Here is a 12,425-nt window from a genome sequence, read left to right on the forward strand (position 1 = left end):
GCCACACATGCACAGTGCTATGTCCATGTCAACATGATACTGCATACGCACCGACCGTCACCAACGTCTGCCCACACTAGCGTCATAGTGAGGAAGGGGAGAGGTGAGGCACCACCCACCCACACCACACGCGTCATGGTGTGGAAGGTCAGCATCATACAGACATCATGCGACTTGAAGATGGCTGCGCCTTTATGGAGCACGGGCTGTGCAGGCTGGGGTAGCATGATGCAGGGGTTTGGCTTCAGTACTGGAAAGCGCAAGGTCTCAGTGGAGGCTGCATAGTGCTTTGTGTTTAAAGAGGTCAGCAGTGGAGTCTCAGAGCAGGACATCCATGCAGCAGGAAGATCTGCTGAAGGAGGTACAGCAGTGTGGGGGCCGAACGAGTTCACTGACATCACTGCGTCGACCACAATGGTGCACGCTGCTGCTCACTATTATCTGCCAACACACACACGCAGCCAATTCACTGATGTCACCTGCGCCGACCACTGCACGCTGCTTCTCTCTGTTATCTGTCAAAACATGCTCATGACCAATTCACTGCAAAGACTGCAAGGGTGCGCACTGCTGCTGCTCTGTTATCTGCCAAATACACATATGTACGGTATGTATTCATTCATTATACAACGCTGAATGCGTCCTTCTGTCCCAAGCCAGGATCAAACCATTTGGATGGCGAGTGGGCAGTGGCAGTTCTTCAATAAAATCGCACCACGCATGTGCATAACGCCAACTCCATTTTATTGAAGACATCGTCTCTGTGAATATCACCAGTCACAAGTTTATTTCAGATGATATTCACAGAGATAGTGTCTTCAATAAACTGATACCAGAGTGGTATGCGCATGCGCTAACTTTTGCCTCAGTTTAGTGAAGAATTCAACTACAACGTGAACATAGCTCTGCGCTTGTGTCGGCCATATTAATGAAGGCAGTGGTGCAAAATTAACATAAAAAGGGACAGAAAGCAGCCAGGGGAGAAATAAAGAAAGAGAAAAGACACACACACATACACACATACACAAAAAAGACCCACCCCATCTCCAATCTTGAAATCGATGATACTCGGGTGAACGAATTCAAAATATACAGTATATATATTTTTTTCGGATTATAAGACGCATTTTTCCAGCCAAAAATATGGGAGGAAGATGAGGGGTGCGTCTTAAAATCCAAATATAGCTTACCAGGAGGTGAATTGGCACGGGGATGTCTGTGTGGCTCTGTGTACAGGCGACCGGGTGCGTGCTGGCGGCCAGGTGTCTGTCGGTGCGTGCGGGCGGCCGGCAGGGTGCCTGTCCATGCATGTGGGCGGCTGACTCTCTGTGTAACCAGGTGGGCGGCCGGCCGGGTGGCTGTGCAGACTGCGGTGGCAGTGCGGCGTGTGTCTTAGTCTGTCCGCGGTCCCGGCTTCAAATTATGAAACCGGGAGTCAGCGTGTGCGCAGACGGAGCTCTTGGATGAGAGCTCCATCTGCGCATGCGCCGCTCTGGGTGCCATTTCTTTGAAGCCCGGACCGCGGACTGACTTGGACATTCACCACACCTGCCTGCTCCACCACACAACCACTGACCCGTTGCTGCCACTACTGATCTGCCGCTACTGCCTCTGCCTCCTGTGACCCCGCTCCACCACCGCTGCCGCCCACCTCTGGTAAGACAACACCGGAGTATAAGGCTGCTTTCACACCTACGGTTTCTGCAATGCGGTACAATCCGGCACTTTGCAGGAAAATCGCAACCGTTTTTTTTTGCTGCCGGTTGCGATTTTCCTGCATAGACTTTAATTATTGCCGCATTTTGCCGCATGGCCTTGCGTTCCAAGGGACTGTCTCAGATGGGTACACCGTGACGAGGTGAGACAGCTTCTTACCTTTTTGCAAAAAAATGTATATACTAAGTACCCTGTTTATTAAGCACTTGCAATTTATTTATTTATAGTCAGGGTATTTTTTCTACAATTTTCTCCTGGGTTTTTTTCTAGTCTTGAGGCTGCAATTCACATGCTTGTAATGTTGCATGTTTATTGAATATTTGTCACAGCTCAGTTTTTTGGGTTTTTTTTGTCTGTTATCTTGCTTTAATGCAAGTTGGGGGTGCAGCCCTCCTGATACTGAGGCTGAACAATTACCTGCTTCTCACTTTTTGCTGTGTATTTAATCTGGGACCCAGCTAACCACTTTACCATCCATATTGAAGTTTTGACATGACACTAGTCAGGTACAGAATATGTTTTTAACTTTAGTAGGTTAGGGACTGTCTCAGATGGGTACACCGTGACGAGGTGAGACACCTTCTTACCTTTTTGCAAAAATGTATATACTAAGTACCCTGTTTATTAAGCACTTGCAATTTATTTATTTATAGTCAGGGTATTTTTTCTACAATTTTCTCCTTGGTTTTTTTCTAGTCTTGAGGCTGCAATTCACATGCTTGTAATGTTGCATGTTTATTGAACATTTGTCACAGCTCAGTTTTTTGGGTTTTTTTTGTTTTTTTTATGGCCTTGCGTTCCGTCCGGTTTTTGCCGCATGCGGCAGATTTATCCGATGCGGCGGCCGGATGGAACGTTGCCTGGCACGTTTTTTCGTGCGGCAAAAAAAAAAAACCCGCATCGCGCCGCATTCGGCCGATGCGGCGCATTTTTCAATGCATGCCTATGGCGGCCGGATGCGGCAATAACCGCATCCGTCCGCCGCATGCGGTTTTTGCCACTGCGCATGCTCAGTAGCATGCCGCAAGCAGCAAAAACCGGACTGGCCGCAAAGGAAAAACGTATGCAAAGGATGCGGTATGTTCACCGCATCCGTTGCATAGCTTGCACAGCCGGATTGAGCCGCAGAGCTCAAGCCGGATGTGTGAAAGAAGCCTAAGACGGACCCCATTTCTTTTTACCTTTTTCATCTCTAAATTTGCAGTGCGTCTTATAATCTGGTGCGTCTTATAAAACGAAAAATACAGTATCTTATGCGAACTCACCTCCAGTACAGGTTTATGTATCTCCCGGCTCTTGAGCTGCAGTAAGTTTCCTAAGATAGGCAGAGGTCTGGGACCTGGGGGAAGGTTTCCCGAATTCCCAAATAACTTTTTAACCACAATAAACAGGAGCAGAGCAAGAAGAATAGAAGAGAGGAGTCCGGGAGAGCACTCCATGTCACTGAGCGGCTGCAAGGCCGAATATCAGGCAGTGTGAGGAGCGCTGTGCATTCAGGATGTATATACAACAGCTAAGACCCACGACATAAAGAATCTGCAGGGTTCAAAGAGCATTTCCTCCAAGCTGTCACTCCCTCTGTTCACTTCCCAGTTCTGCAGCTACATGTAATCAGGGCAATTACTCATACATTGCTGTCTGTGTTACATCACTCCCCTGACTATGCATTGTTTCCTCCCGAGTGTTACAATCTGATCATAGTTGACCAGGTTATTACAATATTGTCTGAACATCTCCTAATGATACATTACAATACATTTGGTTCTTGCACATTTATCCAAAATAAAAAAAAAATGTTCTGAATGTAAATATTTTCATTTTCTGAGATTTATGTTACGTTATCTTAATCCTTAACCTCCGCTTTTTGGGCAAGCACGCACTTTGCGTCGTCCTAGGTGCAGTTCTAAACGTACGTTTTCTGCTTAATTGATTTGACCAAAGTTGTCTTTTTCAGAACTTTAGCGCTGAAAACGCACGCGTATTTAGCGCGTTTTCAAAGCGTTTTCAGCGCTTTTTGCATGCTTTTTCACCTGCCTTTTGACAGATCCGTTTTGAACATCAATACACTGCTAAATAAAGTTTAAGCAGTCAAACATAATGAAAAAAAGAGAAAAAAACGGGACAAATCTATATTAATGGAAAAAAATAATTAAAATAGATATATTTAATAAAATTATAGCGGTAATATACATTTTATCACTAAAATAGCAATAAATGCATATTTTTCTTAAATTAAATTGTCGGATTATGTGTGTGTGTGTAAAGGGACATATGAAATCATTATTTTGAAGTCCAAAACGCATGATTTCTGCACTGAAAAAGCAGGTAAAATGCAGGAATTTGAAGGAATCTTGGTTTTTGCCATTTCTCATTGACTTCCATGTTAGCAAAACTGACCTAAAATGGCAAAAACAACTACATGCTCCTTCTTTGAACGCATGGTTTTTGCCACAAAATATGCAAATTAAATGCAGCGTTTTGAAACGCAAAGTGCGGTCTAAAAATCAACATTTTCCATTGACTTTGCTGGAAAATCAAAACGGATGCATTTAGGCAGAAAAAAGGTGCTTCCCACAACGGACCAAAAAAGCAGTGGAAACGGAAAGGGCGTGCTTGCCCTTTGGGGGTTTTTTTCTCCCCTTTTTTCGAGAGCCAGAACTTTTTTTTATTTTTCCGTCAATCTTGCCATATAAGGGCTTGTTTTTTGTGAGACGACTTGTACTTTTGAATGTAACCATTAGTTTACTGGGAAAAAAAAAATCCAAGTGCGGTGAAATTGCAAAAAAAAGCACAATTGCACAATAGTTTTTAGGATATTTTATTCACACTGCCTGATCTCATAGCATGGGCATCATCAATAGGCTGTAAGCCAGACACTGCGCATGGCATGTATCTGTGTGACTGGCACATCAGGCATTTCGCCGGATTTGTCGGATCCGGCACACATGCAGTACAATGCATTCATTTACAGTGGAAGCGCGACACCATGCGGTTTTGTGCTTCATGCACAGCCGCATGTGTCTGCATGGTGTTGCGCTTCCACTGTAAATATATGAACTGTACTGCATACGTGCTGGATTCAGTTTCCATCAAAACAACGCAAATGTGAAACCGGCCTAAGGGCCATTTCACACATCCGGCATTTCACACACTCCAGTACAGTGTATACAGTACAACGGCAGCACCGCAACTTCCGGGTCACATGACAGCATGTGACCGGCGCTTGTCGTGCTGCCACTGTACTGTATACACTGTACTGGCGTGCACCGAATCCAGCAAACCGGTGAAAAGCCGGATGTGTGAAACTAGCCTTATACCATCACCCCCCCATATGAAATGGTAGGCTGAGAGTGATTGTCTCATCAGTATTCGGCACCTGTGTTACCCCCACCTTCATCATGGGGCCCTGCTGCATCCTGCGAGTGCAATTGCTGTTTGACCCTTGCTGGTTACTGGTGAGTTGTTTTTTTTATTCATTTTTTTCTTAATTTATGTCCTTTGAGGTGAATTATTTTGCATATAATGCAGGAACTCATAAGCGTGGGGACCCTTGACAATTGGGTTAAAAGCCTACGTATTTTGGAAAAAAATATGGACCGATACCGCCCTATTATCTTTTTATATCATGTTTATTGCACATTTCCTGCAGGATATAGCCGAGCTCTTTTGAGGTGTCTGTCCTGTGGGGTGCAATTATATAGTGCTGGGCAGCCCACCTAATATAATAGTATGGGTGTCATCAATTCACTGTAAGCCAGCAACTGTGCATCACACGTAGGCTAGTTTCACACATCCGGCTTTTCGCCGGATTCGGTGCACGCCAGTACAGTGTATACAGTACAATGGCAGCGTGACAAACACCTGTCACACTGTCATGTGACCCAGAAGTTGTGGCGCTGCCATTGTATTGTATACACTCTACTGGCGTGTGCCGAATCCGGCAAACCGGCAAAAAGCCGGATGTGTGAAATCGGCCGTACCTGTGTGACTGGCGCCCTATGCAAACTTCATCTGTGTGCATGTCTAACACCAGCAACCACCCCCGCCATGATATGGTAGTCTGAGAGTGATTTGTTTCATCAGTATTCTACGCCTGTGTTACCCCCACCCTTTTCATAGGGGGCCCACTGCATCCTGCAAGTGCATCTGCCCCTTGATGGTTAATAGCGGTTTCTGGTGAGTTTCTGTTCTTCCCTAAGGATAACGCAACACATACTGGGTAGAATATACATGAAATATAAAAGGGTAAGTAACATAATAACAGTAACACTAAATTATGCAAGAATTATTTGGAAAATACAGATTTCATAGTCATTGTGAAATATGTGATGGGGGAATGTGTGAAATATGTGATGGGGCAATATGTGAAATATGTGATGGGGGAATATGTGAAATATGTGATGGGGGAATATGTGAAATATGTGATGGGGGAATATGTGAAATATGTGATGGGGGAATATGTGAAATATGTGAGGGGGATTTGGTTCGATCAATGCAAAGGCAAATGCTTCACCCAAAAAAAATTATGGCAGTGTTATGGCCCCAATTGCTCTTCATGGAGCGGACACTGATGTATGTCACTATTTAAGGGTACAAGTCTTGTAAAAACAAACAACCCAACAAACATCCAGTGACAGTTCTGTCGTATTAGTCCAGACTCCAGAGGAAATAAATTTTTAGAATCCCATATTAAATTTAAAGTTCTCTGATCCTGGTATAACATATAGAGATATATTATGTGTCGCTCTATTCATGTTATGCAGTCGGTTTGGAGAAAGAAGTCTGAATAAAGCTGAAGGCAAAGCAGAAATATGAGATCTCAGAATTTCAGCCTAATCCAGTCTGAAATATTTGGAGTCTGTACTTTTTGCTTTTACAGTGAAGAATTTAGTTTTGAATTTTGCTCTCCATATGTTTATGTAAAGGGCAGATTACAAAGACCTAATGATGGCCAGGGGTGGAAAGGTTGCAGGCGTCGCGATTGCGACCAGGCCCGGGGTGTTCAGGGGGCCCAAGGACCTTAGCCAGTGGCACACCGCCAATGGCTGCAAGCCACGCGGCCGCTATGGGGTCTGTGAGTCAGGGGAGCGCTGGCATCGTGCCTCTCCGCAGACCCCCGCCAAGAATCGCACTTTTAACTCTAGAACGCATACCTGGGGCCTCGCAGGCCTGATAGGTTACTTGTTTTCTTTGAAAAGTATTTCTTTTTAAGTTCCTCCATGTTATTTGCACACAGGCCTTAGGCTATGTGCCCACGCTGCGGAAAATGCGCGGATTTTGCCGCGGATTTCTCGTGGAAAAGCCGCGGATTTTCCGAAAATCTGCAGCCGCGGCACTTCCCAGCCATTTCTATGGCGTTTTGGAAATGCTGTGCCCATGCTGCGGATTTTTCTGCGGCGGATTTGGTGCGGATTTTGATCCGGAAAAATCTGCAACATGTCAATTATTGTTGCGGATTTTGATCCGGATTTTGGCTTCAGAATTGGGAAAAACAAAAAAAAAATCCGCACCAAAATCCACGGCAATTCCGCACCTTTGAAAAGGTGCGGATTTTGTGGGAAAGCCACGGATTTTCATGCAGAAAAATCCGCAGCAACATTCTACCGTGGACACATAGCCTAAAAGGCCCCAGGTATGTGAAAGTGTAGATTTCTATGGTTGTGCATTCTATGGTTAATTGTATCCGCATCACAGATGAGGAGGGCTATGGGGAGTCTATTATAATATATGGAGAACTATGGACAGTGTATTAAACGATATGGGGGCTGCATAATACTATATGGGGCTGCATAATACTATATGGAGAAATATGGGGGTTTAGTATAATATATGGAGGACTATGAGGAGTGTATTATATCAGATATTATATTGTCAGGATATTGTAGCATGGGAAAGCTGGGGGAAAAAGCCAAGTGTCAGCGTAATTATCCTGTACCCCAAGGAGCATGGGGGAAGGGGATAATTACAAACTTTGTACTGGGGCCCATTAAACTCTAGTTACGCCACTGATGATGAGGAATGTAGATTGTGAGCCCCATTGAAGACAGTGATGATAATGGTGTCTAGAATGTGCTGCAGAATATGATGGTGCTATATAAGTGAGCCAAATTACTACAATACCCCATGGAACCTTCAACTAGAAGATCCAATCTTGGGGAATTCGAAAAAAAAAAAAAAAAAAAATTCCTGTTTCTGTCTGATGACTCGGAGTGCTTGCATAGACACAAGGCGTGTCCCTATTACCACAGGTGGTAACTTATCCATAGTTTAATTTCTACATAAAACCCTGAACCCGATCCAAGCAAACAAAGGAACTCCTGCAGCCATGGGCTCCAGCTCTTGGGGATTTTGCAAAATCACATAAAACATAAGCAACTGCGCCCATTAAACACAGTCTCTGTAAGCCTAACAGGAAAAGTTTCTAAAAAATTTTGAGCTACAATTATACCAAATCCATCAGATAAGGGAACAACGTCTCCTCACCCACAGGTGATCCTTACTCCACATCAAGAACAGAATTGTCTTCTGCCAAAGAATCATCTGAGGAACGATCGGCCTCCAGGATGAATTTCTCAGAAAATATTACCTTCTGTCTTACAACGGTGGTGTCTTGTCTCATCATATTCATAAGTTTTATACGTTTTTGGAGAAAAAGGAACTTACCCCCTGGACCGACCCCACTGCCAATACTGGGGAACTTACTACAGCTAAGCAAAGGAGACCTAGTGACCTCTCTGCTGAAGGTAAGTGATTACCACGATAAGATCAACCTGTGAGTACTAATATCTAATCTACATTAATGTACGGATTTGGTTTTGTGCCGGCAGCCGGGACCAACCCCGGTTTCTGCTACCATCATTGTACCACTGATGGTGTCATGACTGGCCAAGGTATGAGACTGTGTGTGTATGTTTGTACTGTTGGCCATCGCTTTGGGGGTAAATTATGTATTTCAACCGATTTCACCCCCGGGTAAAATTTTATTTTATTTTTTTTTTTATCCTCCCCTTCTTCCGTGAGCCGTACCCCCCCCCCCTTCTTTTTTTTTTTTTTTTTTTTTTTTTCCTTTTTCCTTTTTTTTTTCCCCCATAAAACTGGCCATATGAGGGCTTATTTTTTGAGGGATGAGTTATACTTTTGAATGAAACCATTGGTTTTGCCATATACGGTAGTGTACTGGAAAGCTGGGTGAAAAATTCAAAGTGCGGTGAAATTGCAAAAAAAAAGTACAATTGCCCGATCGTTTTTGGGATATTTTATTTCAGTGTTCACTCTATGGTACAACTAATGTCAGTATGATGTCTCAAGTCAGTACGAGTTCATAGATACCAAACGTATACTTTTATATTTATCTAAAAAAAAAAAAAAGTTTGTCCAAAATAAGAGTAACGTGTTTTTTTTTTGTTTGACATTGTCTGAGACCTGTAGCATTCTCATTTTTTGGGATCTGGGGCTCAGTGATTGATGGTTTTTAATCCATTTTTTTTTGTGCAGAGGCTGCATTTTGATCACCTATTATTGCATTTTAAAAAATTTTTGGCGGCAACCAAAAACATAATTATGTCAGTTTGGAATTTTTTTTTTTTCTCGCCACGCTGTGTACTAATAAGATTAATTTGTGTGTATATAATAGTTTTGTTTTTTATTTTTCTCCTATTTTCAATGGGGCAAAAGGGGGGTATTTGAACTTTGAAGTGTCTGATCACTTGTTAATTTCTGTTGATTAGAGCTTCACAGCTCTGATCAGCAGAAATGCAGTGTTCCTGTGAGAGTGGGCGCTTTGTCGGCTCTCACAGGAAATGAGTCATGGTAGCGTCAGGGGTCCTCACATGACCCCGAGCTACCATGGAAACTATCGGCAAGCAGGCTCGGGTGGATCATGGATCCACCTTGACCTGATAGTCCCATATGTCTGCTGATCAAATCAGCAGACGTGCGGGGATCACCGCTGGCTGACCTCAGCAGCTGGCGGTGAACACTGTGAAATGACAGATGATGTACCAGTACATAATCAGTCGTGAAGGGGTTAATTACTTTCTGTGTTCCTATTACATAGAGGCAAATACTACCTTTTTACTTCTGCAATGTCAAAAAATGTACGCCTAGATCAGCAAGAGTATTTTTAGTACCAAAAAAAAAAATATTGATGGTCAAGAACCAGTCAATAGTTGTAGGTTCGCACATGGACTGGAACAGTATTTTTCCTTTATGGCAGGGGATCCCAATCTCTTGCTTGGGAGCCACATGTGGTTCGCAAGCCCGTGATGTGTGGCTCGTGGCTGTATGGCTGCTTGATGCATTGGTACCAGGTCTAGCAAACCACTATAAAGAGCAGATCTCCAGATGGTGTCTTTTGTGAGGAACTCTTGGATGTGGGTATACTGCCTTGGTTTGATTTCTGTGGAAAAGCTTTGGCTGTCATTATACTGGTAATGGGGGATGTGGGTGTCACTACTGTGAGAGGGGCTGGAGTTCGATGTGGCTCGTGACCCTCTCTCTGAGTTGAATGTAGCTCTCGGTTCAGAGATGTTGGGTACCTCTCTTTTATCAGATTGTCTGACTAATCAAACCAGAAAAGAGATTGAGTTTTGTCTAACTTCATCAGAAGGGGTGTTTTCATATAGATTTGGTAGATGCAGACAATTTCGAAATCACCTGCGTTGTCTTGGTTCCAACATTGACTATGAGTTGCAAGCTCCCTTTTCTACAGTGCCACCTCAGGAATAAACTCTCATGTAAAGAAAGATCTTGGGTTAATAAGCCACAGAACAATTGTGGTAGTCACTATCTGTTTATTTGCATTACGATATTGTCGTTTTTCATCCCCCCCCCCTCCCAACTGGAAACTTGTAGATTTATAGGGGTCTTTATATAAAGGATTGGAGGATCTTTATTACTATGACCTGACGTTATCAATTTTCGAATCCCATCCAGCTTGGTGAGAAATATGGAGAAGTGTTCATCGTCTACCTGGGTACCCGGCCAGTCGTGGTGGTCACAGGATACAAAGCTGTGAAAGAAGTTTACGTGGACAGAGGGGATGATTTCTTGGCTCGAGGTGATATCGCTTGCTTTGACTTTATCTACAAAAGTCATGGTGAGTTTTTATTGTATTACTCTGTGTTTGAATTCAGCAATGATCAAGGTAAATGACAGATTTAAAAAAAAAAATCTTTCTTGGTTTCTTGTTCTTCAAGACCACTGGGCAAAGATTAATTAGTCTAATATAGGAACCATTCTGGACTACTACACACAGAAACTACTAGATATCTACAGTCTTGACCTCGTTGCAGATAGCACCACAATGCTGGCTGTCTGTTTTGCTATTTGTATGTGTGTACATACACACCATATGATATATATAATAAATATATATTTTTTTTTTTCCTGCAAAAATCAATCAATTTTATCTTAGGTTTTGTATGTTTTATAGTTATCAGTCTGAAAAAGTAAAGTAGAGTAAGTCAATAAGCCCTGTGTATATGCCTTTAATCCTAAACTAGCCCTCCTCCTCCAGCTGTCCAGTAATAAAGGAACAGAAAATAGCCCTGAAAAGGACTTTTGGTTTTAGGTTGCAGCAGCAGTGTAACTATAGATGGACTGTAAGGCAATATACCCTGCCTTTATGCCTGCTCTAATCTAAGTTCTCCCTCCTCCAGCAGCTATCCCTACACTCAGTGTAGGTAACAGCGGTTTTACTAGAATAAAAGACAATAAGTAGCCCTGAAATTGATATTTGATTATAATTTGCAGCAAAAGTAGAATAGAAGGGCTGGAAGACAATAAACCCTTCCTATATGCCTGCTCTACTCCAAAACTATCCCTTCTCCAGCAGCTATCCCTACCCTTAATGCAGTGAACAGCAGTTTACGTGAATAAAGGACAGTAAATAGCCCTGAAAAGGACTTTTGGTTTTAAGTTGCAGCAGCAGTATAATTATAGAAGGCTGGTTTGCTATTAATCCTGCCCATATGTCTGCTCTAATCTAAGCTATTCATCCTAGATCAACTCTCCCTGAACTGCAGTGTGATGAACATCACGCCTCCGGGTCTTCTATAGACCTCATAATGCAATGGGGCAGGTCAATTACAGTAAGCCAGTAACCAACATGGCTGCAGCATTACTGTGTAGGGCAGGCACTGTCCGCATGTTAGTTGGTTGCGGAAAAGCTACAAAACATGTGGGCAGAGATTAGAGCATGGCACTAGGGCACCCACGACAATTGGTTGAGTAGCAGGAGTATCCAAGCACCTCCGATGCTCAAATGAGTACTGAGCAGTAGCGAGCAAGTTAACGCATCAGTAATAATGTTGCTATGTTAATGTCTTGCATGAATAATTTTGGGATATTTTCAACCCCCAGGATTTGCTTTCACAAGTAACATGAAGAGGTGGTGGGAGCTTCGGAAATTTGCTGTTTCTACAATGCGGAATTTTGGCATGGGAAAAAGGACTATAGAGAATCGGATTCAAGAAGAAGCTTTGTGCCTGGTGACAGAATTCAAGAAAACAAAAGGTTATTATTTGTTGTAATAAAATTATTACATTTTTAAGTAAAAATTTAAAACAAATCGTAGATGAGACCTGTACATAGAGAAACTGATTGCCATGTCTTTGTGGATAACTTCGGAAGCAAAAATCCTCCAGGCTTTATTTATGAAAATATGAATTTGGCAAAGGCTGCATTTGGTCTAGACGCTGAAATGTTTG

At 43.0% G+C, this 12,425-nt stretch overlaps 2 protein-coding genes across 3 annotated transcripts in view; one reads left to right on the plus strand and one right to left on the minus strand.

Moving 5' to 3' along the window:
* The window catches only part of LOC142251055 (cytochrome P450 2B1-like), a 28,406-nt gene extending 25,103 nt beyond the window's left edge, over positions 1-3,303 (minus strand). The window contains exon 1 of the mRNA XM_075323556.1: positions 2,982-3,303. Coding sequence (XP_075179671.1) covers positions 2,982-3,155 — 174 coding nt within the window. The 5' untranslated portion in view covers positions 3,156-3,303. The remainder of the gene's footprint in view (positions 1-2,981) is intronic.
* A 4,682-nt stretch (positions 3,304-7,985) lies between these two features.
* LOC142251054 (cytochrome P450 2B4-like) overlaps positions 7,986-12,425 on the plus strand; it is an 89,545-nt gene continuing 85,105 nt past the window's right edge. For both annotated transcript variants that reach the window (XM_075323554.1, XM_075323555.1), the window contains exons 1-3: positions 7,986-8,459; positions 10,651-10,813; positions 12,079-12,231. In XM_075323554.1, coding sequence (XP_075179669.1) covers positions 8,280-8,459; positions 10,651-10,813; positions 12,079-12,231 — 496 coding nt within the window. In that variant the 5' untranslated portion in view covers positions 7,986-8,279. The remainder of the gene's footprint in view (positions 8,460-10,650; positions 10,814-12,078; positions 12,232-12,425) is intronic.

Source organism: Anomaloglossus baeobatrachus, chromosome 9 (assembly GCF_048569485.1).
Source record: "Anomaloglossus baeobatrachus isolate aAnoBae1 chromosome 9, aAnoBae1.hap1, whole genome shotgun sequence".
NCBI lineage: Eukaryota > Metazoa > Chordata > Amphibia > Anura > Aromobatidae > Anomaloglossus > Anomaloglossus baeobatrachus.